Raw genomic sequence first — 26,846 nt, forward strand, 5'->3', positions numbered from 1 at the left:
CCAGTTCCAGGCCGCGACGCCAAAGACCCAAGGTGTGGTAAGGTTGACAGATGTCTGGCAGTCGCCAGCTGAACCTGTTGGTGACATTCTCCTATCAAACCTAAGTTTTGGCCCCCTCCCCTCTCACATCAAGAGATACTGAGTACGCAGTAAAAAAACCTGCCTTACCTAAGAAGCCCAGTACCCTGCTGTGCACCCTGATCACCACCAGCATGTGAGGTATGACGCCAGGCTGCCCTACGGCACCATCTAGCGCCTGCGTGGCCTGGGAAGGTCTTGGCGTCCGAGTCTATTTCCGCCCGCGAACCTGCAAGCGTACGCGGCCACATCCACATCGCCGTTGCTCAAAGAGGATTAGGTCCTGTCCGGTGCTTTGAATTGGCTTCCGGGCTTGGGGGTGGGTGGCGACATCAGACAACTGTATGTACTGCGCGTATGTACGAATGATAGCGTGCAGACTTGCGCAGAGTTGCAGAGAAAAGGGCAGCAATGGGACTTCCTCCACCTTCCGCCCTCTCTTCCCGTCAGACCAGGTCTGGGCACGCCGTCCCTTCTCCTCTGCCGTCCGCGGGAAGGGGAGGGAACTGACAGCCGCTTGGTCTTGGCAGACGATGGGAGTTTGGTCAACGATGAACCATAACAGACAGTTATGCACCTAACCAGCTAGCCAACCCCCTGCTCCTTTCGAATAAGGTAGTCTTGGTAGTGTATATCTTGATTGGGCATGGACGTTGTTGGAACTGTCGCTGATCATGGGTATTTGGTGATGCATCAAGCTTCAACCGGCATTTGGGCTCATCGGCAATGATTTCCTGAGACCTGCATTTCAGCGTGGCTTGGGCTTCTTCCTCCCATTGAGTCCAAGACTACCGTGAGCCACCTATTGAACCACGGACCATCTGAATCAGCCTTGGAGGCATCCCGACTGTGGCTTGTTGATGGATTTGACCAACAGAGTGCGCCTCGCATGCGAAGCCCTTCCATGCTTCGCAGCCAAGCCAGGAGACAAGCTGCAGCAATCTAGGAAGACGGTATTTGACTTTGTAGGCAGCGATAAGATGTGAAACACTGGGGCTTTATCTCGAACACGCGGGAGAATGTGAGAGAGCGTACCTCAACCTCGCGCGTATCAGTACGGACAGAGGCGATCAGATGATGTGGAACAAGTTTCTGGAGCTCCTTCTTTCTCTTCTACTGCGTGGAGGCATGGAGGCATGTGTGAATCCCAGCTGAAAACTCCAAACACTTGCCCAGAAAGAGACAAAACGTCGCGCCTTTTTGTGGTGCAAGTGCAACCGAGGCCTCCTCCTCCCTTCACCTTCCATTCAGTTCAGTTTCCCTTACCGCCCCTTCCCCCTCCAACCCCACCACTCTGACCTCAAGACGTCTCATCCTGGGCTGCCTCGCCCGTTGCCCCTCCATGGGGCCCATCCCTTCCCACCTCGACACACGCAGTAAGGTATCACGGATACCTAAGCTGCCACAATCCACGCTTTCCCAGCTCTGAGGTGAGCAGGAGCTTCCCGCAGTGCCGCGCTACCGCTCAAAGTCCTTGGCAAGGTACCTGAAGGACCCCTCCACCCCTCCTCTTACCTTGGATTGCTGTCCCCAATCCGACCACCCGATTCTCTGCGCATCGCTCTCGCATCTCACCCAACCGAACCCCACAATCTTTCTTAACACCCTTCGCATTCCGTTCATATCAACTCTTAATCTTCCGAGTCCGAACTTCTGCAGCTCTTCAGACCCTCCTCTGTAGATTTTATACCTTCCTCGGCTTGCCGGGAAGTCTCCATTTCCAATAACAAAGGCTCGTTTTAGCACAGCTTATTCGCTCATAGTGGGTTTGCCCCTCACCCCGCCCTTTCCGGGACATCACCTCACTCACAACTCATCTCACCTCTGTTCCAGCGAAGCCTGTGTAAACCAAAACACGTCTTGCACGACCCACGCTCTTCATCCTGCATAAGCACAGCGTCAATTGACTCGGCAACATGTCTGGCTACCCAGGACAGCACGGCTACGGTGGTGGCGGCGGTGGCTATGGTGGAGGAGGCTATGGCGGCGGACACCACCAGCAGGGAGGTTATGGAGGTCACCAAGGAGGAGGCGGCGGCGGCTATGGCGGATACCAACCTCCCCCCGGCCCCCCTCCCTCGCACCACGGAGGCTACGGCGGCGGCGGTGGCGGCGGCTACAACCCGCCTCCCGGTCCGCCTCCCGGTCAGGGTGGCTACGGCTATAACCAGGCACCGCCCAACCCGCACCCGGACCAGGGCTACATCGGAAGGTATGCACCCCCTTCCCATCCTCCGCCTCCGGGCCTCGACGTATACGGCTACCCTGTCAATTCCGGCCACCAGGGAAGACCCCGTGAGTATCACATACCTCGCTTCTTTCAAGTATCATGCGTACTGATTCAACTCAGATATGCCCACGGTAAACTCCAACGACTGGGCTCACGGCAACCGAAACGCGCCCCCTCCCCCGCCTTCAGGCGCTCAGCAGTTCGGCCACGGCGCTCCCGATGGCTACAGCTTTCAGTATTCCACCTGTCAGGGTAAGAGGAAAGCTCTCCTCATCGGCATCAACTACTTTGGCCAGGATGGTGAGCTGCGCGGCTGCATCAACGACGTCAAGAACCTGTCGGCCTTCCTGGTAGAAAAGTACGGCTACAAGCGTGAAGACATGGTCATCCTCACCGACGATCAGCAGCAGGCCATGGGCCAGCCCACGAAGAACAACATCCTCCGAGCCATGCACTGGCTCGTTCAGGGCGCACAGCCAAATGATTCCTTGTTCTTCCACTACTCTGGTCACGGCGGCCAGACCGAGGATCTTGATGGCGATGAAGATGACGGCTACGACGAAGTCATCTACCCGGTTGATTACAAGGAAGCCGGTCACATTGTCGATGACGAAATGCATCTCATCATGGTCCGACCCCTTCAGCCTGGTGTGAGACTTACAGCCATCTTCGACTCATGCCACTCTGGTTCAGCCCTCGACCTGCCCTACATCTACTCCACCAAGGGCGTTCTCAAGGAGCCCAATCTGGCCAAGGAAGCCGGTCAGGGACTGCTCAAGGCATTCACGGCTTACACCTCAGGCGACCTAGGTGGTGTCGCGAGCTCCATCTTCAGCTTCGGCAAGCGCGCCATTGCCGGCGACGATGCCTACGAAAAGACCAAGGACACGCGTACCTCTCCCGCCGACGTCATCATGTGGTCCGGCAGCAAGGACAGTCAGACATCGTGAGTTCTCTTGTCTATCGTGCTTTGAAGCGGGGGCAGAGAGTTGTAAGATCTAACAAATGTTGTTCTCTAGTGCCGACGCTACCATTGCGAACCAAGCCACGGGAGCCATGTCGTACGCTTTCATCACTGCTCTTAAGAAGAATCCCCAGCAAAGCTACGTCGAGCTGCTCAACAGCATTCGTGAGGTCCTGGAGGAGAAGTACACCCAGCTGCCTCAACTTTCAAGCAGTCACCCCATCGGTAAGCCGCGTCCATCCACTTGTCGTTCATGTGTTCTTTACTTCTTATACATAATACTAATTGTCGTTTAGACACGGATCTTCTCTATGTGATGTAAACTCTTCTGGTATCCAATACAGAAGGCATCCCCCCCTCCCCCAAAAGCAGGGCACGCAAAGTTGGGAAAGCAGTGCTTTAAAGCGTAGTAATGACATGTCATCCAAATACAAATGATTCATGATGACTATCATTCTCTATCGATTCAAGGTAAAGAGAAAAGAGCAGTGCATTTTTGAGTTCTAAAACGTCTATAAAGATGGGTATCGTGCAAATCGCCTATGTGCGCCCCTCCGAGGCAGCAGAAAGAAAAAGGGAAAAAAGGGAAACATCTCGACCAAACGCCCTCTCCCGTAATTACCGTTCCATCCTGCAATCCAGGAAAGAGAAAGCCCTTTATACCAATGGAATATCACCAAACCATGTCCAGTGAAGTAAATGCTCACCGATGCTCCAACGCGCTGTGCTCATGCCAATACCAACGAACTTCAGCCCCTCTCCATTAATCCTCGCCGAAAGGGTCATCGTCAAGAAGGTTGAAGACCGGAGTGCTCTTGACCCTCTTGCTCCCTCCCGAGGCTCCTCCTCCTCCGAGACGTCCTCCGAGAGACGGACCGTCGTCGCCGCAGAGGTCAATAACATCCTCGTCGTCATTGTCCTCCATCTGTCTCTTGCGAGGAATCGTGCCGGAAATGCGAGTCTGACCCGGCCTCACATTATGAGACCGCGCCGTAAGAGCTCCTGACGAGGTTCTCGCTCCTCCTCCAATCCCGCTGCGCGAACGTGGTGGGCTCTTCTCTTTCATAAGCGAAGTGAGCCTGGGATTCTCTTGTTGACTTGCGTCCACAAGTCCGCTCAACCGCGACCTGTTCGCGGCAGAGGACGCCGTGCCTGAGCCCATGGTGGTACCCGAGGCCGACCGCACTTCCCATGTCGAGCCGGTACGACGCTTCTTGGAGCGCTCCGCGTCTAGGATCGCCGCCATGTAGTCCGGCTGGTTGTCACTGCCGGTAGCTGGTGATGGGCTGCTTGAAGGGCTTCTAGGTCTGACCCCAAGGCCTAGTCGACTGCTCCTTGAAATACCTCCCGATAACGCGTCCAGACGTGGTGTAGGCTTAGGCGTAGGACCACCCATCATGGCGTCTAGCCGCGGTGTTTCGGAAGGTTCATCAGGCGTGCTCTGGAGCGCAGACGTGGGCTCCGAAGTCCCCATTAAACCGGCCCGTCTGCTGAACGACGATACGGGCTCTTTTCTCGAACTCCTCCCTCCGAACGGTGCCAACGGGTCACGCGTTCTCGATACGCCGGAATCGAGTTTGCTGCTTCGAGGCGTCTCTCTCGGCGTCAGTCTTGTATCTAGCTTCGCCCGTTGCCGGGCCGTCGCTTCATCATCGAACTTGGGTGTAGACTCAAGCTTAATCCTGCCCAAGTTCTTAAGTCGATCTCTTGTCGAGGTGCCACTGGGAACGGGTGCAGCATGTTGGCTGCTGCTGCTTGGCGTAGTTGTAGATTTCTCTTTTTTGACGCTCGCGCCAAACATCTCCCTGATGTCCCTGTGACCTGACAGCCTAGCTGTTGAAATGGCAGTGGGCTCTGACTCTGGCTTCACAATGTTCGCCATTTCCACATCCTCCACCTTTGGTGTTACCTGAGTATGGACCACGCTGTTGCACGGTGGCAAGTCATTTCTGGTCGGTGCTTCATGGTAGCCCCTTCGAGGCGTCTCCAAAGGCCCCAGAGGAACGCTTGGCGTGGACGTTAAGCTTGGCCTAGATGCCTCAGCAGTCACACTAGCCGAAGAAGAAGCTGAGAGTCCTGCGGCGGTGCTCGTGAGAGGCCCCCGAGACCCCGCATCTCCAAGCTTCCACATGATCCCACCCTTGTCTCCAAGAAATGAAAGCAGAACATCTGGGTCGAATTGATGAATAGCTCTAGTAGCTTCCTGTCTCCTCAATCTCTCGGTTGTGCGGATTCTTTCGTTGACCAGCGAAAACTTGGTAAGCTGCATCGTCAGACTAGCCTCGTTCTTACCGTAGATGGCTGCTTTGATGGGCTTATCCTGTTTGTTGAGCTGTCCTTGGATATGGTCCACGATTGCCCTGGGCTTGACTAAGTGAATCGTTTTCCATGATGGTTGCTCGAAGAAGGAGTTGAGAGTCTTGCAGTGACCACAACATTCAGCCATTGGGGGTATCGACTTTGGCTCCCGCTCGATCCGACCCGAGACATCCTCAAAGACTGCGCTCTCGTAGTACACAAAGATGGCTTGGAACAGGCGCTGGTACGCCGGTTTATCGGGGTCCACCACATCCTGGAGGGTCCTAAGAAATGGTAGCCAGAGAGGTGCCAAATGGATGGGCTGAATCTCGGTAACATGCTGGGCGATGTGGTTTGTGAGATTGGATACTTGATCATTCATACCAAGACGATCAAGGTTTCGGAGTAGTCCAGCGATCATTGCGTGGTTCGTTGGACCCGGCTTTGAGAGGTCGTGAAGAAATTCTTCTGTCGGTTCAGCAACGCACCAGGCCTGGCGAGCAGCCTTGGCTTCAGCGCTCTGTTCTTTGTTGGCGTTGCTGACCAAGTTCTCGATGTTCCATAGCGTTCGTGATGCTCCTGTCATCCCTGCGTGCTTCTCGTAAAACTCGGTGACTTCGTCAAGGGGGAGCTTGTGTCTCTTGGCCACCTCGAAAAGTCTGTTAAACAATCCGAGGATGAACTGGCTCTGCTGTTGGGTCTCTCCAAGTCGGCTCACAGCTGCGTCCACCCTGCAGATTATTAGTGTAAGAACAGACTATAGAATAGAGAATGTGCTTACGTATCCCTCCACTTGCCAAAGTCCTTGAACAACTCCAAGAGATTTACTATGAGCCGGCCATGGCTAGCTGAAAGGGGGGCTTCAAGCATTCTAATGGCCATGATCCCCAACTCCTGGGTATCATGGCTCGAATTGTCGGCTTCAGTATATGCAGGCAGCTTTTCGACTATGCTTGCAACGTGCAGGAAGCTGTTGCCCTCGGATAAGAAATGGCGAAGCCTAAGCTGGTATTAGCTTTGATTGTTGATTGCAAATGTATGACGTACTCATAAAGAGCATCAGCTGCTGAGTAGCCATGAAAGATCGCATTCTGGCATATCCAATCATAGTCTACTATCGGCTTGGATCGGGTATTGGCGACAAGGTTTTGGAAAAGTGGATGGTCATTGAACGCCAGTGAAGTCAAGATTAGATCACCCATGAGACCAGGGTCGATCTTTCCGATAAAATCTTCACGGCTCCGAACTCGCAGACCAAGGATCTGGGTCTCTGGCAGCTCATTGCCGTATTGAGGCCAAACAAATTGACAAAGAGACTTGAGTGCTTCAAAGTAGAAAGCCGACTCTGAAGATTCTTTGCATTGCCGCAAGAGATAGCGCCAGAGGTTGCCAGCAAGCTGCGGTTGATTGGTCATGTTGACAGAGTCTAGTTGTGTTCGGAGAGGTGTAATAATGATTGCCTGTGTATAGTCAGAATGGAGTCACAAACACTGTAACGGCAGGTCGCCCTGGACTCACTGGTGCAAAGTAATGTCCCAGGTCACCACTAGTGCCTGGGACAATGTGCTGGTACCACTGAGGGTTTGTTTCACGATATGTTCGCTCTTCGTGGAAGGCCCGCTCTTCAGAGGGCCATTGCCATGAGAAGATTGACCGACGAGCCCTTTCCCAGAGAATGTTCCTATCATCTAGAACATTGCCCGCGTGGCAATGGATGTTTTCGGCAAGCGTGAAATCGTCATAGCTGCCAAAATACCCAATGCTGGGTAAGTGGCTGATATGCTGGTTGACCTGCCAAAAGCCATTCTGCTCAGGGGTTTGCGACCCGGCATTGCCGACTCTCTGGAGGGAAATCCAGGCTTGGTACTGGCAACGTTTTCCTGTATACTTCATAACCACTGGAAGAACCTCGAATCCTAGCCGAGGGCACAAGTCGATGAGACGAGTGATGAGGGTGGAGTCAGCAGCAGACATGTTCTGCCCCATGACCCAACTCTCGAATTCCATGGGATTTTTCGGGGTGTGGAAGTGGTATATAGCATGTTGAAGTGATAGGGATCGCTCCTGAATCCTAGAGTCCCAGTGCTTCAGAACCTTAGTGAGCCGACCGTATGCAGCATCTATTGCATGACTGGAGGCGGAGTGCTGTTCTGTCGTAGTCGGATAGCTTTTTGTCTCTGACTTGATCGCGTGGGACGTGTCGGGCCCACCACCGACCGCGTAAAGGGCCTCGATAGCCTGGTATAGCTCTGCTCTGAAGGCACTGCTCAGTGGCGCGTTGGTGCCGTGCAAGATACCGGGCCTTTGAGGTGCAGGCTCCGGATCCGACATGACTGTTCTTCCATGTGTCGCATTTGCCGAATGTCTCTGTGACGTTTTTGCAGTGAATGAACGAATGAGTCTGGAAAAGCAAGCTGTAAGGTCGGTTGAGTGAGTTGAACTTGAAAGAGTTGGAGTCGGCGCGTTGAAAGCCAGAAAAGGAAAGGTGCAAAGAGCAAGTCGGCGCGTGTGGGGTAAGAGGGAAGCTCCAGAAAATTTCCAGAGCCGGCAAGGGAAGCTGCGTTCCCTGACGGTGCCAGGCCCACTCCACGATCGGCCCCACTTGAGTCCCCTTCCCCGGCAGTTGGCAAGCAAGAAGATGCAGGGCAACAAGCTGTTGTATGAAAGACTGAAGGACTTGAGATATCAAAGATTTGAAAGAGAAAAGTCAAGATTTTCTGATCCTAGTAACTAAGAGACTAAAGAAGTGTTTCTTAGAGATGTTTGATTGTACATAGAGGTCAGACTCAAAACACTCAATTACCCCTAAATAACTTGGGGAGGGAGCACTACTAGATCAGATATCTCAAATCATAAAGAGTTGAAAAGTGTAACAACCAAGCTGGACTGATTGAGGATCGAATATAAATCCTGAAATAGACCGGAGACTTTACGGCCTAACCGGGCCTCTACAGCTCAGAACCATTCGACTATATGGTCCGGTGCTTAATGAAGAATGGGGACATGTAGCTACTTATAAGGCAAGGCTCGCGATGATTTGATCTGATGTCAAGGCCCCTCAAGGGAAGGAGCGATCTCATTCTCTGTCGTTCCTTCCCGCTCGATCCGGTCTCTAAGATTAGACCGCATGATCGCGCCTGCTTCGTATTCATGCTAACGTGACCTCTTTCAACTACTCTTTTATCCTGGGCTTGGCTTCTGTTAAGAGTATCTGCCCTTGAACAAAGCAAGTTCTAATTCTCTAGCAATTGGATATCACAGTCAATAGTGGGTGTCTTAATCACGATTTGTTGATTTTGGTAACATGTTCGCTTCCTTCCTCCCACGTGTTCATATGGGTGAATACATAAGACTACATCATGGTATCCATGCAAGAATCATTGGCTGACTTCCACATCTGATCCACCCTGAGAAACGTGAAAACTTTTGGTTCTATCATTAACTGCAGGTAGCTACAAATCAACTCCAGGGTATAATCAAACCTCCAAGGTTTCGCCCTCTACGCCGTTTTGTCCGAGCTCTCATCCAGTTTTCCCATCATAGCCACTCATATGTCCCCAGGCTGTATACAATAGCGCACCAACATTGAGATGAGCTCTAAATTGCTATCCGTTTGTCGTTTTGGGTGCCACAGAATCTGAGAGCTGTCGAGGGCTGGCCGAGTCAGGCACCAGGTATGTCGAGTGGGCCCCGGTATCGAGTCTGGCAGAGCCCTTGGAAGAGTCGCATGAACAGAAAGTTCATCCCAACTTGTGTCGCCATTTCCCCCGGTGCGCATTGATAAGCTGGGAAGAACCTTTGAAAAACGTGGAATTGCGACTGTACGCCAGAAATCTAAGCCCGGCGCAGAATCCACAATCTCATTCGTAATCTTTCAAATACTGGAAGCCCTCTCGCCAAACCTCCTCCACACCCAGCTAGAGATCTGCCAGCCACCCCACGCAAAAGCCAGCGACGCCGTGAATAACACGAGCGCCATCACGACGAGAACTTGACCTCTCAGCTGGAATGCGTCGTCGACTTCCGCGCGCAGCAGCTTCTTCTGTTTACTGTGGTAGTAAAACTCCTCCTTTTCGTCCTTGGGACTCGGTGTCGTCGTTGGCGTCGTTGTTTTTGAGTCCTTGGCTTCTGCGTAGCGGTACTGTGATCTCCGGTAGAGGATGCTGTGCAGCCAGGAAGGCATCCAGCCCTGCCGGCCGTGGTTTCTTGACCTCCTGATAGTGTAGGTGAGGTCTACCCAGGCCAGGGAGAGCAGGAAAGAGACGAGGATGATGGGCGTCATTACAAACTAGGGCCAAATGTGAGCGGGCGATCTTGCGCATCAGAACACGGCGATTATGTCACCTGAGATAACCCGCTCGTCCGGAACCCCTCTCAGAGGGTCTTTCAGAGCAAAACCCAGGTTTCATGATACCGCGTTGAGATTGAGCTCGTGGGGAGCTTACCTTGTAAATGGTGGACTGCTGGACGGCTCCAGCGTCACTGCCGCCTCGCGTGGCAGTGACTTTGGTGGCTGTTGTTGATGACGACATTGTGCCCCCCCGATGGCTAAAATACTTTGCAGAGTCCTTGGACGATGAACGTCTAGCTGAGAATGACTTGTGAAGCTCGAAATAGGGCTTTCTGGCAATCTGCCGGCGACCTGTCTTTTCAGAGATGAGGTTAAAATCAAGATTTCAGAAAAAGGGAGCAATGTCAAAGACGGCGGCGTGCGGAGATAGAAATATGTCAGTAAGGTGAGGTGAGGTAAGGTACCTGATCATCGGTAGCTTCGGCGCGGGCGGGCAGCACCGCCGCCGTGCTACCACTATCCGTAGGTACTGGGCCTAAATTTACCACCGCCTCGGTTTCGGTTGCCAGGTGGTGCGCCTCGCCTTGCGGTACCTCACCTCGCGCGCACTGCGGTCGGGATACGGGAGTGACGGAAGGTCTCCACTTGGCGCGTATTGGGGGATCACTGATCAGCAAGACATCACATCACACCTCTCTCTCAACACAAGCTAAAGGATTGCAGTGAAAAAAATTAGGCCCCGAAACACACAACTCACGCAGAGCATCGGTCGATATCCAATTCGCTCGTGCGGGCCCGAGGACCCGAGCCCCCCAAAGACCCTAGAGCTTTGTTGATCAGGGGTGCCCGGTGCGTGGCTCTGCTCAATCTGATTCAGCCCTGCATCCACAGAAGGAGGGGCCGGTCGATGAGGCCGAGCAAAAGTGCAGAGCCTCGAAATGCAACGCTAGCGACGCAAGTAATGTCGGCGCCTCAATGCCATACGTACCATCGAAAAGACTGTCACCTCAGCCACAACTGCTCACAGCTGTGTCGGTGATGGACGAACATTTCACCCAGCTTCCGCTTCATCTTCGCTTTCGGTCACGTCTTGTTCTTTGGGACTCTTGCCGTTCCTACAGTTGTGACATATTGGATGATTCTTGCGTTCCTGCTGACATTATCGCAGGAGCATTACATGGTTCGTGGTATTCATCTATCTTTTCCTTTCCAAAAGACTGCAAAATCTATCGAGTGTTGTGGATATCGAGCACCAAAATGTCCTGAGCGCCAACACGGGTCAAATCGTCCATCACCAGCGCAATCTTCTTCTTCTCGACCATTGAGCTGACGGCGACCCAGCCCTCCTCGTCCAGCGTTGTGATGGTCGGCGCCCGCTTTCCAGGGGTAATCTGCTTGGCCTCAACCAGACGTGACCTCTCAATGTTGTACTGGCACAGGACGAATCTCTGAGCGGTAATGACACCGCGGATACGGGCGGCGATGAGCTCGATCAGCTCGGTGTTTGACGGCGACCGAGACTTGATGAGGCAGGCTTGAGAGTCGACGACGGTGTCAATGGCCTTGAGGCCGGCGGCTCTCATGGTCTCACCAGACTCTGGACGCGGGTGTTAGTGATTGTTCGGATGCTAGTCATTCTAGGACGACTACTTACCAACAAGGTCAACGATGCCATCAGCGACACCCAGCGCACAAGCAGCCTCGACACTTCCACTGAGATCGATAATCTTGGTGCGGAGCTTCTTGGGCGAGGTGTTGCTGTTGCCATCGGCATCGACGCCCAGCTCCAGCTTGGCAAAGTGCTCTGCCGCCAGGTTGACGAAGCTGGTGCCAATGGTCTTGCCAACCAGGTCCTGCGTCGTCGCGTAAGGGCCCTTCTCCGGGACCTGGGTCTGCAGCTTGCAGTGGCCGAAGCCGAGTTCCATGACCATCTCGCAGCCTCCGACCTTTTGGAGCTCCTCGCCCTCGGCGTTTAGCTCGACGGAGGCTCTCCGGGCCTTGTTGCTGCTGATGACGCCGGCATCGTGCTCCTTGACCTGGTCCCAGCCTGTGATACCAAGGTCGACGCGGCCCTCGCCGACAAATGTGGGGATATCGGCGGCGGGCAGGAAGATGAGGGCGATGGGGAGGTTCTTGACAAGGGCGATGTCGAGGCGGTTCTCGCGGCGGAACTGGATATCGGCTCCCTCAAGCAGGTTGAGCGTAGCGGAGTTCAAGCGGCCCTCTGTGGAAAGGAGACATTGTCAGCATGTGCGCCTTTTGAAATGGAGGCTATGGGTTGACTCACTCTTGGGCACGGCGAACAGAAGGCGGCCCTCTAGGCTTTGCTTCGTCATTAGCTTCTCTGCGAAATGGTCCATGGCGGTTGTGATGGAGGGGTAAAAACCAACTGGTTGACCAAATCCATGGTAGGCAAAGGTATGTTGCAATGACGCGATCGACAGACGGGAATACAATAGGCGGAGAGAAGTCGCTCCTAGAGTTGAAACGCTTCAAGAGGTTAGGTGGAAACGGTCGGGTCGGGCGCGTGTGTGGATTGGAGCACAAGGTCGCAGTGAAGCCAATGGCGACGAGAATTTCTGCAGCGACAGCGGCGGGGTGGTTTTTGGGTCACACAACAGAGGTCGGTGCCAGGTGTTCCGAGGAGTGGTTGAGGCCTGGAAAGCGAGCGTGATTTCGAGTCAATTGGTATGGGGCTCGGGTAATGATAAAAGTCGAAGCCTGCGCGACTTTGTTCTTGGTTCTCGCGGAAGCTGTCCGTATGGGGGTGACTACACTTGTTCGATTCTGCGGTGAGTCAAAGACAGGGCCGAGACTGGAAGAGAGAGAGGGCGGAAATTTTGTGTGGTGGATTGGAACCCCGCCGTCTTAGTGTGCGGCAGCAGTCGTCACTCATCACCGCGGGCCACCACCACGTTGGCCTATGTCGGAGCTGCGACTGGCGCAGAGAGCGCGAATGGATGGCGGGGCACGCCGTTGAACGCGGGGCAGTCCTTGGACCAAGTGACGGCACACGCCGGAAGGGCAGGCGGCACCTGCGTCCGTTCTCACAGTGGGCCCTCGCTGAGGTAAGCTACTTGGGTACCTCGGGGATTGTATCTTTACCTGCCGTTCCTGATATGGAGTATATTTATCGATTCCCTCAACTCACGTTATGTTGAAGTAGACTATGGAATGCTTTGGTGATATCTACCCCTAAAGTACCCATAAAGGCGCTTAGTCTTGTGTCGCTATTGAAGAGAAACCGAGAGTGACAGTAAGGTACAGAGTAGATATCCTGGCAAGTTCGGGCATTCTATGTTCAAGTTGCTTTACTGCGCAATTGCTGAATTTCAAGCCCCAGAGGAGAGGCATAAATGGTGCCCAGTATATATGATTGAACTAGTCAAGAGATTCGGGGTGAGAAATGTCCTTCCCTAATGTCTGGCCATGACTAAGTCTCGATATCCTCAGAGAGCATCTCTGTACGGGCTTGTCTTGAAAGTTGAACCTGGCTTCTTTAGATGGCCAGAGCTTCTAACGCGAGAAACTCCCCGTGTAAGCTTCGACGGGGCTTCAACTTCCAAGCCATTTTGTTGGGCCAATTGCTTGGGAATCGACAGACCATACGGAGTACCTTACCTTGAATGGAATTCCCACTGAACGAATTGGAGTGCAGGGCAATCTAAGTTACTTTCCATTGTTTCAAGCCCCATTGAATTCAAACTCTTGATACCGCAGGTCTTCTCGTTTCCGTCACTTCTGGTGGTCTCCCTCGTGTTAGGTACAAGGTACTCCCTATCTCTACTTATGGACAGAACGATTGCACAACAAATGCTTACCTTACCTGAGGTGCCTACTATCCCTTCCATGTTCCATCAAGCCACGCATGCTCATTTACATGAGGGAAGCACAGAAAAGCAGGCTGAGAGCTTGCTTCCCTGAGGACCCTGACCATTGGTCTAATGCTTGCTTCCTCTCCTGTTCTTATGCACATCCTGGGGCTGTCTTGTCCCAGCGAACCCCTGTTGCTTAAGGTAGGCAATACCTCATCATTACATTAAGGTAAGGTATTCCAAGCTCCCAGCTCTGCACAATCCAAAGTTGAACAGTGAGGTGCGCAGCAGTCATTCATTCGCCCTGCCAATTTCGCATTGCATTCCGGTCGCCCAGCTTGCCCCCTACCTCATCATTTCCCCCGTACGTACTCCGTACTCCGTTCCTTGGACCCTCGATGCGCCTGCTCCGTGCTGGGCCCACCATAGCTCGACGTTACCACCACTCCTCTGGCCTGCACATCTTGGACCTCCGTTGCATCCATCCCCAATCTGCCAGCAAAGTTTACTCCCGTTGGTTGATTTTCCTTTCACAACCACGGAATTGTGGGCATGACGCGCACCCGGTCCTGATATCCGCAGCGGCCGCGACGCCCGGATTACTTTAAATTCGGTCCTGGTCCACACCTTGAAAACCCCCCTGCCCATACGCAAGCCGCCCGCCCTGCCCTTGGCAGCGCAAGCAGCCTGCTGCACGGAGTGCTGCGCCGGCCCCTTCAAATGGCCCATACGTCGGCCTCAACGACTTCGTCACACAACTCCTCATCCTCACACCTTCACCTTTCCTCTTCGCTGTATGACCGCGACTACGACGACGATTACTCGGGCGGGAAATCAACCCCGATAAGGACACCCTCCAGATCTTCCAGTAGCAACATCGATGACGACAAGGGCGGCATCGAGCTAGATGACGACGTCCACTTTCCCTTTGCAATCCGCGAACCCCTAGAAGCGCACCGAGAAGGGGACACGAAGCTCTTCGGTCTTGGCAATTTTCCTCGACACCATACGGACACATTCAGAAGAGGCGATAACGACGACGGTCACGATTACTCCCAAGACGACGACGCTTCCGTATTAGAGCAAGATCCCGCAGGGATGTCTAGCTGGGCGGGACAACCCTCCATTAGGGGGAGCTCGGAGGCCATGCGAATGGTGCTCTTGACCTTCAACACTCTTGGTATCACGTATGTCGCAAGCGACGATTGCCAATGGGTCTGCCATACTGACTAGGACCTTAATGCAGCTTCACATGGGGAATTGAGATGACTTGTACGTCGCTGTCCGTCCCCTATCACCAGTCTTCGCATACTAATCCACCCTGACAACAGATTGTACACCATACCTATTGAATCTTGGCCTCACAAAGAGCAACACCTCGCTGGTGTGGATCGCAGGGCCATTATCGGGGCTCGTAGTCCAGCCCATCGTGGGAGCTATCGCGGACGAATCCAAGTCCAAATGGGGCAGGCGGCGACCATTCATCGTGATAGGTTCAATCATCGTCGCAGTCAGCCTGCTGACCTTGGGATTCACAAAAGAGATTGTCGAGATGTTCGTGTCGGACAAGGAGACTGCGCGGATCTTTACCATTATCCTCGCAGTGGTGGCCATCTACTTTGTGGATTTCGCCATCAATGCTGGTGCGTTGAATTAGGCCTGCACGCAAGTCTCTCGTTATTCCTAAAGCTGACTTTGGTATAGTAATGTCTTGCGCAAGAAGCTTGATCGTCGATACTCTCCCCATTGAAAAGCAACAGACCGGCGCCGCGTGGTGTAAGTGAAGCTTGCATCATCACCCCAGGTTGCACCCCGTCCGCTAATCCCCACAAAGCTAGTAGAATGTCCGCGATTGGACACATGCTGGGCTATGGAGCCGGTGCCATCGATCTGGTCGGCATATTTGGAAAGACAATGGGCGATTCGCAATTCAAGCAGCTCACGCTCATCGCTACGTTCTTGATGCTCTTCTCTTCCGGAGTGACCTGCTGGGCTGTCACTGAGCGGGTTTTGGTGTCAACAAGGCACGACCCCCGCAAAGCAACCGGGCGGTTCAAGGTCTTCCGCCAAATTTGGTCGACGCTGCTCCATCTTCCCCCTCGGATCCAGGCCATCTGCTGGGCCCAGTTCTGGTCCTGGATCGGCTGGTTCCCCTTCTTGTTCTACAGCACCACCTGGGTTGGTGAGACGTACTTCCGATACGACGCTCCAGCAGAGGGTAAAGATTCCAAAGATGCCCTTGGCGACATTGGCCGCATCGGTAGTTTGGCGCTGGTCATCTACTCGACCATCACTTTCATAGGCGCCTGGCTGCTGCCCATGGTCGTTAAATCGCCAGATGATGACAACTTTACGGCTCGACCGCCCCAAGCCATTGCGCCGTTCCTTGAACGATTCAACAAGAACAAGCCCGATCTCATGACCGCCTGGATATGCGGCCACCTCATGTTCGCCGCGGCCATGTTCCTGGCACCCTTTGCGCAGAGCTTCCGCTTCGCAACCTTCCTCGTAGCCTTCTGCGGCTTGTCCTGGACGATCGCCATGTGGGCGCCAACGACCTTCCTTGGCGTAGAGGTCAACAAGCTCAGTGGTGCCCGCGAAGGAGGTAGCGGGTCAGCAGCCTACCGCCGCCTCTCGAACGACTCCAACATTGAGCTGCCCACGCTCGGCCAGGACCAGCCGCTCCATCTAGAACACGGGCCGGACGAGGGTGGCCAGCAGACGACGTCGTCTACGGGCGAGCTGTCGGGCATCTACTTTGGCATACTCAACATCTACACGACCCTGCCGCAGTTTATCGGAACCTTTATAAGCACCATTGTCTTCACCATTCTAGAGCCGGGCAAAAGCCCCGAACTGTCGGACGCACCCGAACACGAGCAGCACAACACCGACGGTCCCAACGCCATTGCGGTATGCCTCTTCATCGGTGCCATTTGTGCAGTAGTGGCCGCGTTTGCCACGCGAAAGCTCAAGTATCTCTGAGTTCCAATGTACGAGTAGGAAAAGAGGAAACAGCACGGATTTCATCATTGTAGGGGCAAAGGCAGCGCAGGGGATATGGGATGGCGTTACGGAAAGGGGTAGAGAGTAAGCTCTCTTGCATTAGATCATGTGTGGGATAAAGCGCATAGGGCTTTTGGCTTCATTTAAGTGATCTCGAAGAAATGGCACATCTCGAGGCTGCGGGTTTTCCCTAGATGTCAGGGATCTATGTCTCAGCATGGCCTTCGATGAATACACTCAGTATCACGGATGAATGAGGCTAATACCAGTGGTGCCAATCGCTGTCTTCGTAAGTATGTGTACGCGGAGCTGCCCACGATGGAGCATGCTGCCAAAGCCCTATGTACAAGTCCGGTTCGGACAGTGGTAGTGCATGTGTCGACGCTTGCTCAAGGGTATCTCAAATCTTTCGTCGCGCGGATGCGTCCCGAACATCTGTCTCTCCATACAATTCCCCGTTACCCCCTCGTTCTCCTCCTCCTCCATGGTGGTAAAATATTCGAGTGGTGTGCATCGCTTGACGAGTGGTGTTGGTTAAGCGTACCCTCGTCGTCATGTGTGTTCCGTACGTCGTCGTCGCGCCCCGACGCTCATTCACTTGTCCTTCTCGTTCTCGTTCTCGGAAACCTTTTCCCACTCATCCTCGGTGCTCACACTCGACTGCGTGCCCCCGCTAGTGGCATCTTCAGCTCCGGACTCGACAGTGGCGGAAACGGCGGTGCGACGCTTCAAGTCGGCCGCTTGCTGCTGCTCCGCGGCTGTCTCGACCTGGCTGCTACCGCCCACGACGCCCTTTCTCCCGCGAGCGCCACCCCTTACGCCGCCGACAACTGCGCCGCCCTCAACTTCCGTGTCGCTATCATCCGTTCCTTGAGTATTGGCCCCTGCCGCGCCGCCTCCTACTGCTCCGCCAGCGGATGTATCGGTACCACGCGCCTTCTTGGCCTCTTTCTCTGCGTGTTCGGCCAGCTCGACGACGAACCAGTTAATAGCGTACCAGAGGCCCGCGCTGAGGAAGGAGAGGATGACGAAGTGGATGCTCCAGGTGGCGAGGAGGAGGACGCCGAGGAGAAGCTGGAGGGCGGCAAAGGTTGCGTTGGTTGCGCGGAGGAGAGTCGGTGTTGGGCCTGGGGTGAAGATTGACTCCCAGAGGTTGGTGACGAAGGCCGCCATGATCGATATGGGAGGAGGGGCTTCGGTGTCTATGTTAATGTATGGCGTTTGCGGATGCACAGGTTCGCCGTCGGCCGATCAAATGTAGTTCTCGTATCGTTCGATCGTTGTGTTCGATTTCGCGGAGGTGGTGCGCGGCTTGACAAAGTGAATACTAGCCGCTGTATTGTTTGCAGTGTTTGTACGGAGTAGTAGTTGGGTGTGATGTTTCTCTGTGGAGTATTTCGCTGGTGGATAGGGAGCTTCGGAGGAGTGGATTCCGGCTTGTTCTAGCTTATGAGAGCTGCTTCGGAAAGGTGACCAGGGTAGGATGTTCTGTTTCTTTTCAAAACGTAAGACGACGCTCACGGCGACTTTTTATCTGGCGATGATGCTGTTGTTTCGTTTGGATTTGCAGTTAGACGGCAGATTCAAGGCGGTAAGAGCGCATAATAAATAGCGTTTCTGGGTTGAGCAACAATTGGGTTGAGGGAGGGGGCAGGAAAGAGAGGGGTCCCTTCCGGTTGCTTAGGAAGGTCAGGGAAGGTGGAAGGTTACCTTATAGGTGAGGTAAGGTAGGTAAGGGCAGGTACCATTTGACAACACGCGCGGGTTGTGGCGGGGGTTGGGAGAAGGAGGGGAGAGGGGGGGAAGGGTCGAGATAATGTACCTTTTCTTTTTTGACCAACAGCAAGCCAGAGGAGACACGGTATTATCTCTATCTTCCTTTTATACGGTATCTCTCTCTCTCTCTCGGAGGGTGGATGCAACGTGGTCACTCGGTGTTTATAGAATCAGAACAGGTGGCACAATATAGAGCAAGAGGTGACGGTGGCCTCGCGATAGTTGACTCCAACGTGTTGGGATGTTTATGGGGCTGGTTGTGGTTGTCAAGAGAAAGGGTCATAGGGTTGCCTATCAGGCAGACAGACAGGCAGGTTCCGTCTCTCTAGGTGGTCACGGATTGCCCAAGTCAAAGACGACGACAAATACCGTCAAGCAACACGGAGGGACCGGTCACAGCACGCGGCCCTTCGGAACACGCTTCTTTGGCTGTTTCTGTGCAGCAGGAATGGAGCGGCGAGAGGCCGGAATGACCCCTCCATGGCTCGGGAAACGTCACCGTCGCGTTCTTTTTTCCTGGGGTCGTGGGGTCGTGACCTCTCTAACGCAAAGCTTCCACTGAGCCGAGGCGAGGCGGAGGGGACCTGCTGACCTGCTCGTTGGGGTCCGTCGAAGACGAGTTGCGGGGTGAAGCGTACAGAGTATCCGTTCTGATCCTTACTGCAGTGGTGGTTTGCCTTATATTGACCGCATCCTGTCAAAACATAAGAAGTCAATTCCTTCATTTGGTCCATCGCTGTTGCTTGCTATGCTTGCTTTCTGTAGGCTGCCCGTTGTGTTCCATCTTCCATGCTCAAAGCACCTCAGTAAGGTATGTGGTTGGGGTCAGTCACGTCGTCGGCGATAACAGTTGCCGGATTTCGGTTTCACTCTGAGCCATGCACGAAGAGCAATGGGCGGAATCCCCGTCAATGCGGCCGGCCACCAAGAAGATAGCACAGTTCCTGACTGCGTACTTAGCACTATCTTGGAAACAGCATTCCAGACTACCTGTATTCCCCTTGGGTGTCAACTGAAGATAGAGAGTACGTAGATTATGCAGAAGAAAGCTTGAATCCTTATTGTCAGTGCCGCCAGGATCAAGCCGGAGCTGCATGTAGCAGCGTGCTGAAGCCGTTGAAAACCCGGAATCCAGACGTCATAGCATAGCTTGAAGGCAAATTAACGGTAAGCTTAAGTATACAAGCTGATCTGAATTGGGCTGGGTCAAGTTAGGTCTCTTCATTTGAAAGAACTGAGAGTAATGCTATTCCATGCTTGGATCATCGGCCACGGTACACACATCTGTTTCTATGCATTACCCCATGAAAACGACGGGGGACAGAATATGGATTCATGATCCGACGGCAGGAGAAGGGGCTAGGAGGTGTTTGCCGTACTTGCATACGGATATGTGTTCATATGAGTGTCTTCCTCCACCGCCGTCGGAGAATTTGAGCTTGCATTTAATCTATCTCATTCGCATAGCAGGCCTGTCTGTGTGAGATATCGGCCGTCTCAACGAAAGGAGTGTTAGCCTATTACGCAGTACTCCGTAGGTTGCGACTGACTAAGAGAACAGGTCCATCAAGTGAAATGCCCTTGCCGCCAACGTAAGGAACCACACGTTGCAAGATGATCCTGGGGTTCCGCCCCCAAATCTGGAACTGAAGGTGCGGGACCGAATACTTATGGGACCCGACAAATATACCCCTACCTGGTTTCCGCCTTCTTCTAAATCCGTACTGCCGCCGCCGGGTCGCTCTGATTTTGAGGTACCTACTCCGTACCTTACCTTGCCTTACCTTACCTTATCCAACTGACTGCCCTCACTCAGGTGCAACACCTTCTTCCTTGTATCCATCTGCTTCCTGACGATTTCCATCACCCAGAACAAGCAGGAAGGAGAACTCTTGAAAGGCAAGTTGCCTGAACCCTGCCTGTTGTTTCCCTTGACCAATCAGATTGGGAAAACAATTCCCTTCTAGTCGGAAGTTTTACCCCATTTCCCACAGAGGAAAGAGCAACAGTTGAAAAAAGGTACCTTCCTTACGTACACCACGCACGATATATCCGGGGAACGTGTGACCGGACCACCCACCTTAGCGCGGAGCACATTGGGAAAGACCTTGGCCAACCCAAGCTGGTCCACCCACGTCCACCACCGGATCGACGACTGACGACTGCACCGGCAACCAACGCACCACCACCACCTCGACCTCCGCCGCCACTACCACAATTACCGCCGTCGCCGTCGCCGCTTCCTCCTCACCACAGAGCCGCAACGAACGAAATTTCATGACACCCCATGTCCGTCATTTCTGACATGACATGATTGGTCTCGCGAGACCTCTGCTGTCGCCAGCCTTTCTTTGATTCCCTCAACAAAGCATTCCCAATCATCTTCTTCCAGCCCGGTATTTTCTTTAATCCATTCTACCATCCTGTTCTCTGGCCCATCCGCGGGTTTACAAAAAAAGAACAAGCCCAAAACGCGCCTTCCGCATCCGAGCCAAGATACCCACGATCGCTTCCTCTGACGACTCACTCCTCACCCCGACAGTACCTTACATCATATTACGCGATTGGCAACCGAAAGAAGCCACGCCATTGTAGCAGTAGCAGCCTACAATAACAATCGACAACCGCTGCCATCGCAATCCGAAGCATGCGCTGAGGCCCCTCGCGATCATGGCCCCAGCCCTGCAGACCAGCGATCCAATGACCCATCAAGCCGCCGAGCCGCATCCGAACGAGGTCGAACTGCCCTACCACAACGACGTCCCCGGCCACCCCGCATCTGTTGACTACGATGGCGTTCCCGATGCTTCGGTAGACCCCGCCGTCGTCATGCGCAAACTGATGAAGGGCAAGGACAAAGAATGGGATGCTGTCGCGCCCAGCAAGTCAGGCAAGAAGCTGACCCTTCTCGAGTTACCGGTGGACATCTTGCGCTTGATCATTAAGGAGGCAAGTTGACACGCTATCAACACCTCGGTCTCTCTCCCAGTACTGACATTTGACATTTTTTAGATCACGCACACAAATGACCTTACCTCGCTCGCCTTGACCAACTCGAACCTTCACAATCTCGCGATCCCCCACATCTACTCGAGATTCGATATCGTCTGGCCCGATGCCACCCAGATGGCTACGTCCGACTCGAAGAGTGTCGATGCCCTTACGTACGGCCTATCCACGATCTGCCTCGGCAGTTCCTTCGCGCATCGCACCCGTAAGATGCTCAACCCAAGTTACACCCCCACCTACGGTTCCAACGTTCGGAGACAGAAAAATGACTACGCCAAATACACAAAGAAGTTCTCACTGGGCAATGGACCACAGGATTGGGTGGCCGAGTACATGATCTCGAAGGAGAGCGGCAAGATGCTGGGCACGCTCGTCGCTCTAGCTGTGGAGAAGATGGTCAACCTGGAGTCGTTCGTCTGGGATATGCCGACTGGCGTTCTCTCCGAGATCTTCATGGCTCTGGCATCCATCCCTGAACAGAGCTCCGAGGGCGAGTCAAAGCTGGAAAAGGTTTGGGTGAGATGGCATGATAACACCGACGGATCCAGTCCGTCGCCATCGTCGAGTCCGCCTCCCCCGATCCCGCCTCTTGTCCCACCCGGCAGCCACCTCACTACAGTCGGCATCTTGATTCCTTCGGACTCTGCTCATCCGGCGCCGCGGGGCGCGATCCCGTACGCGGAAACCAATATTGAATTCCCTACCTTCAGTGTTCTGCCTCCGCTTAAGAGTCTCACTGTTCTCGACATTGACGAACTTGCTTACCTGGACGAGATGGCCGTAGCGATCGAAAGATCAAAAGACTGTCTACAAGAGCTTCGTGTCGGCATATCCCCGAGAGCCGTCTTCAAGGACTTTGTCCAAGCCTGGGATGGACCCGACTTGCAGCAAATCGATCGGGATGCCAGATGGCCCGGCGAGAGCTCCATTGGCGAGAGAAGATTAGGCGGTGTTTTGGGCGTGCTTGTCGGTCGTATCTATGACATTCGCCGCAAGTCGACGTCGAAATCGAGAGAAAAGGCCCCCATGGCATCGACGCAAGCGACACAAACCAATACCGCCCACTCTGTTATGGATACTACGGAGGCCTCGAATGTCTCAGGGCACCCCAACCCGAACGAGCCAGACGCTACGGAAGCGGATGGCTCAGTCGAGCCGCTCGTAATCCAGCCAACAGGAGCTGCCACAGATGACCGAGCAGGCCATGAGGAAAAGTCACAGTCTGTGAAAGACCAGGCGACGGGTGACGGGGACCTCGTGGATACACCTTCGGGCGTGCCGAGACGAAGGCTGGACGGCAAGCTCAGGCTCCGTTCTCTAGAGCTCGAAAGAGTTCATTTGTCAATTCAAGTCTTCAGCCAGGCCTTCGACTGGACTGTCCTGACCACGTTGACTATCCTCGAGTGCGCCCAGCACGACACTCTTTGGAAGGCATTGCGAAAGCAATTCGCTCCCACTCCGATTGTCAGGCTTGGATCTCATCAACACCACGTCAGCTCTAAGCAAGCTATGGAGTACCATCTGAATCTCAAGAGCATTCACACAGATGTCACTTCGGTGGCTTTGATCAGCTTCCTCAGAGACACTCTAGCTCCTAACAGTCTAGAGGTCCTGTTCTTGCAGGATCGGAGACGGCCCAGTGGACCCCCAGCGGTGACCATCGATCAAATCTTTAAGGGAATCATCAAGAAACACCGGGCGAGCCTACAAAAGGTTCTTCTAGACAGTTCAGATCGGAAGCGTGGCAATGGCAACACTGCCACAGACACTGCTCGCTGGCGCAACTGGGTGCTCCCGACGGACATGTTGCTTTACATGACCAGTGGACGCATGGTGAGCCTGAGAGAATTGGCCATTTCCTTGCACTTCAAAGACTGGGTAAGTTGTCTTTCGTTCATCTTTTGTGCGCATGCCTCAAAGCCAGTGAACACGTGTGCCTCGTATCACGGGTTCATTCAGCAACAATCACAGCTCCTACGATCGTCGTGATGATGCCCTGGCTTTCCGGAGAAGCAGAATCTCGAGAGTCTCTAATGCTAATGATGATTACAGCACACATTCCTTCAGCGCTTGCCAAACACCCCTCAGCTGCGGTCTCTCAACCTGCAGCATATTGCCGATCATATACTCGGTAACTTTGACCCTCGAGAGTTGGCGTTGCAGATGGTCGATATCATCACCCTTCGCCCTGATATTCAACTCTGTTATGTGGGCATTTCTACAAAGTGCTTCGAGATCTTGGAGAGCAAGCCGGCAGAAGAGAGCGGTGCGTCAACCACGAGTGTTGCGGCTGACCATGGTGTTGTGGGCCACGAATCTGGAGTCGACGGCGAAGACGATGACGAGGAAGATGAGGTCGCTACGGATGACGACGACACGGCAAGTCAGGTGGATGAAGATACCTCTGAGGAGGAAACCGATGATACCCCGGGGAATGCAGTACATGCAGATGACTCGCAGTCGGAAGCGTCTGCAGCGCAGGACTCGGACGACGATGAATCGATGCGAGACGCTGATTACGGCACCTCACGCCCTCGTCTCCGACTCCGTGAGATCCTGTTCTACGATGACAAGGTAGCAATTTTCAAGGCTCGGCACGGCAGGCTGTAGTATAGTCTGGGAAACTGAGCTAGGGTACAAGTGATGAAGGGGGAGGGGGTGGAAGAGAGACATATGGACGGGTCAAAACTTGCATACCACGGAGGCATATGCGAACGATACAGTGAGACGGTTGAATACCAAGGCGAAGGAGGTTTTGCAAAGTACGTTATCTTGAAATTTTGGGGGCAGCCTTGTTTTCCCTCCCCCCCTGCGGACTAGCATAGTCGTCTTTTCCTTTCCATCAATTGATATCCCCTCCCGTGCTGAATAGCAGCATATGGAGCCATTGTTAATTCCATTCTCTATCCCGGAACCCTTGTGTCATGGTTAACAACTCACTTGTCTGTTGGATACCTCTAGGCCAGTAAAGTCAACACGGTGTATTGAATAGATGGAGCAGTATGACACTCGTCCTCTCGTCAGTTCTATACACAGTGGCATCATGTCCAAGAGGTAGATGACATGGTCTTCGTTCATTTATCCATCACATTCGACCCCGTCTAGTGGCTGACTCTGCAGAACTGTTCAAGACACTCTGATATCAGGAACAGATATGCAGCAACGATCAGTAATCCCCTCGCACAAGCAATTCTGGACTCTGTCAAGAGGTAATTGCCATACAGAACCATCTTTCCTAATCTGCCTAGGCTACCTACGAACGACTACCTAGACTAGACCAGAGATGTTGTGTCTGGAACGTTACGTCCAAAGTCCCACCCCTGGTTTAATTTTCTCCCCTCTGGCCTCTTCTATGCTTGCTGTCCCACCCGCCCACCGGCGTCTATTTTTTGCTCCTGGAAGGATGGGAAGATGAGATGAGATAACTTGAGAGGCGAGATAGGCGCACAGAAGAGGTGACAAGGAAGGGCAGGGCAGGGGAGTTGGAGGGGAGGTGTGTACGGGTGGATGAGGGCGGTAACGAAAGGGTAGTTCGGGACAAGGCGGAGTAAGGAAGTGTGATGGACGACTTGCCACCCCTTTTCTTCAGATGTAGATGGAAGGATGAAGGGCATGGGATGGGACGAGATGGGATTGGGGGGAAGGGAGGCAAGCAGACCTTGCATACGTTAGTCGTTTCGTGCCTGCGGGAGAGGGAGAGGCTAGAGCTAAGGGAAGGCAAGCCACCACTACCACCACCACCACCACTACTATCACCATTGCCATGTCCACCAGGACGCAAGCTCGTTGAAGAGGGTAGGGTAGGGTAGGGGAGGGGGATGGATGGGCATCCGTCTTTCCGGCTTTCCGGCTTTCCGCGCCGTACCCGTACGGCGTGGTGTATTCCCGCTTTCAGGAGGAGTTGGGGGAGGGGAGGTAGGGTGATAGGTAGGGTTGGCACGTACAATCCAACGGGAAGTTGGTAACTCCATATTCCCAGGACGAAGCTTTTGGTCTACATTTTGTTGTGCTGTTGTGAAGTGGTATACCGGTATTGGACGTTGTTGGAGTGGGACTACATCAAGTTGTGCATGTGTGTACGTATGTCAAGTCAACCAAGATTGCCACTAGGGTGTTTCTGTCTTGGGATCAACTTTGGGCTTTGTAATTGCTTGGGAAGAGGGGACCTCGATCGCCGCGAGTTCCTCAAGAGTCCAGTACAAGAGCTCTGAATGGTCTGATGGAGAGGGAAGGGGGTGATGGGGGGGATATCTACGGAACCTACCCTGCTGTCACCACACCCTCCCCCTCCCCTTCTCTCGTCCTAGTCCTAGCCATAGTCCTACTCTTCACCCAATGACGATGTCTTTCTGCTTGTATGCCTTAACCCGGGCCCCATGTAAGTATACAAAAGCCGTTGAGGGGAGAAAAAAGTCCTACGTCTAGGCTTAATCGAGAGACTCTCCTTGGATATGAAGGTGGGGGAGGAAACACCAGACCCTTCCTTTCCACCCCTTAGCCGCCCCCTTGTCCCTTAGTCCCGCGGGAAACCGGCGTATTTCGAAAGGGAAGGTAAAGTAGGCACCAATGTGATAGTTGAGGAGGCGAAGTGCAGAAGAGGAAGAAGAGACTGAGGCAGATCTCTTCTGTTCTGGAAGTATTCTGCGCCATCTCTCTCTCTCTCTCTCTCTCTCTCTCTCTCTCTCTCTCTTTCTCTCCGCCTTGTCTCCATAGCTCCGAGACTCGGGAAGATACACACATTACCTTCTACATCCTCAGCCCCTCTGGCCTCCGTGGCTTTGAGTTACGAAGTTTGTATACACGTATACATATTGTCAGTTCTGGCGGAGTCCCTGTGAGAAAAAGGAGTTCTACAGCCCCCCATAGGTAATGATACAACACTCTCGACCTCCATCAAGCTTAACCAGTCCTGAACCTGCAGATAGATGGGGAAAGGAAACAGGCAAAAAGAAAGGTGGGGGTGGCCGTGGCGGTGATGGCGCTTCACGATGGTGGTGGTGGACATGGGGGCTTGCGCACTGCGGCAGGAAGAAGGAAGGCGCAAGGGAAGAAGCAGGTCGAGATGAGTGTCTGCGAGTGGAATGCCTGTACGGACACAGAAAAGGGTGGGAGAGAAAGAGAGAGGGTGAAAAAACCCAAACCCAAGAACGAGGGAAAGGAGTCAAGCGGGAGGATCGTGATCCTTGCCCTTTTTCTTTCCCGCTGATGCCATGGCGGTGGGAGACCAAAGTGGGATGAGGATGTGGTATTAAAGTGTACTCGAAGAGAAGGTGATGTTGGGGGGGCGAGGAATGAAGGTCTCTCTTGCTGTTCTTGTCTATGTCGCCCTCTGTCTCTCTCTTGTCATATCCCCTGACCATCATCTCCTTACGAACAAGT

General features: G+C 53.6%; 7 protein-coding genes across 7 annotated transcripts; 3 read left to right on the top strand and 4 right to left on the bottom strand.

The window, feature by feature from the left end:
• Positions 1-1,994: 1,994 nt before the first annotated feature.
• CPAR01_14649 (caspase domain-containing protein) lies at positions 1,995-3,594 on the top strand (the record flags this gene model as incomplete). Its single annotated transcript, XM_060498899.1, has 4 exons — positions 1,995-2,373; positions 2,429-3,254; positions 3,328-3,497; positions 3,569-3,594. The coding sequence occupies 4 exons, from the start codon at positions 1,995-1,997 to the stop codon at positions 3,592-3,594; spliced, it is 1,401 nt and encodes a 466-aa protein (XP_060342362.1).
• A 441-nt stretch (positions 3,595-4,035) lies between these two features.
• Positions 4,036-7,901, bottom strand: CPAR01_14650 (uncharacterized protein; the record flags this gene model as incomplete). The annotated part of the gene is made up of 4 exons (XM_060498900.1): positions 4,036-6,301; positions 6,352-6,570; positions 6,618-7,030; positions 7,089-7,901. 4 exons carry the CDS (start codon positions 7,899-7,901, stop codon positions 4,036-4,038), a joined length of 3,711 nt encoding a protein of 1,236 aa, XP_060342363.1.
• Positions 7,902-9,444: 1,543 nt separating this feature from the next.
• CPAR01_14651 (uncharacterized protein) lies at positions 9,445-10,102 on the bottom strand (the record flags this gene model as incomplete). Its single annotated transcript, XM_060498901.1, has 2 exons — positions 9,445-9,858; positions 10,016-10,102. The coding sequence occupies 2 exons, from the start codon at positions 10,100-10,102 to the stop codon at positions 9,445-9,447; spliced, it is 501 nt and encodes a 166-aa protein (XP_060342364.1).
• A 985-nt stretch (positions 10,103-11,087) lies between these two features.
• CPAR01_14652 (ATP phosphoribosyltransferase) lies at positions 11,088-12,221 on the bottom strand (the record flags this gene model as incomplete). The annotated part of the gene is made up of 3 exons (XM_060498902.1): positions 11,088-11,458; positions 11,516-12,085; positions 12,149-12,221. The coding sequence occupies 3 exons, from the start codon at positions 12,219-12,221 to the stop codon at positions 11,088-11,090; spliced, it is 1,014 nt and encodes a 337-aa protein (XP_060342365.1).
• Positions 12,222-14,258: 2,037 nt separating this feature from the next.
• Positions 14,259-16,661, top strand: CPAR01_14653 (sucrose transporter; the record flags this gene model as incomplete). Its single annotated transcript, XM_060498903.1, has 5 exons — positions 14,259-14,863; positions 14,923-14,948; positions 15,008-15,319; positions 15,381-15,452; positions 15,511-16,661. Coding segments are annotated over 5 exons (2,166 nt in total), but the record flags the coding sequence as incomplete, so codon positions are not given.
• Positions 16,662-17,276: 615 nt separating this feature from the next.
• Positions 17,277-17,855, bottom strand: CPAR01_14654 (uncharacterized protein; the record flags this gene model as incomplete). Its single annotated transcript, XM_060498904.1, has 1 exon — positions 17,277-17,855. The coding sequence occupies one exon, from the start codon at positions 17,853-17,855 to the stop codon at positions 17,277-17,279; it is 579 nt and encodes a 192-aa protein (XP_060342367.1).
• A 3,273-nt stretch (positions 17,856-21,128) lies between these two features.
• Positions 21,129-24,077, top strand: CPAR01_14655 (F-box domain-containing protein; the record flags this gene model as incomplete). The annotated part of the gene is made up of 3 exons (XM_060498905.1): positions 21,129-21,377; positions 21,471-23,345; positions 23,520-24,077. 3 exons carry the CDS (start codon positions 21,129-21,131, stop codon positions 24,075-24,077), a joined length of 2,682 nt encoding a protein of 893 aa, XP_060342368.1.
• Positions 24,078-26,846: the final 2,769 nt, after the last annotated feature.

The sequence above is a fragment of the Colletotrichum paranaense genome (assembly GCF_030867605.1).
Source record: "Colletotrichum paranaense strain IMI 384185 chromosome Unknown Scaffold_16.1, whole genome shotgun sequence".
NCBI classification, from domain to species: domain Eukaryota; kingdom Fungi; phylum Ascomycota; class Sordariomycetes; order Glomerellales; family Glomerellaceae; genus Colletotrichum; species Colletotrichum paranaense.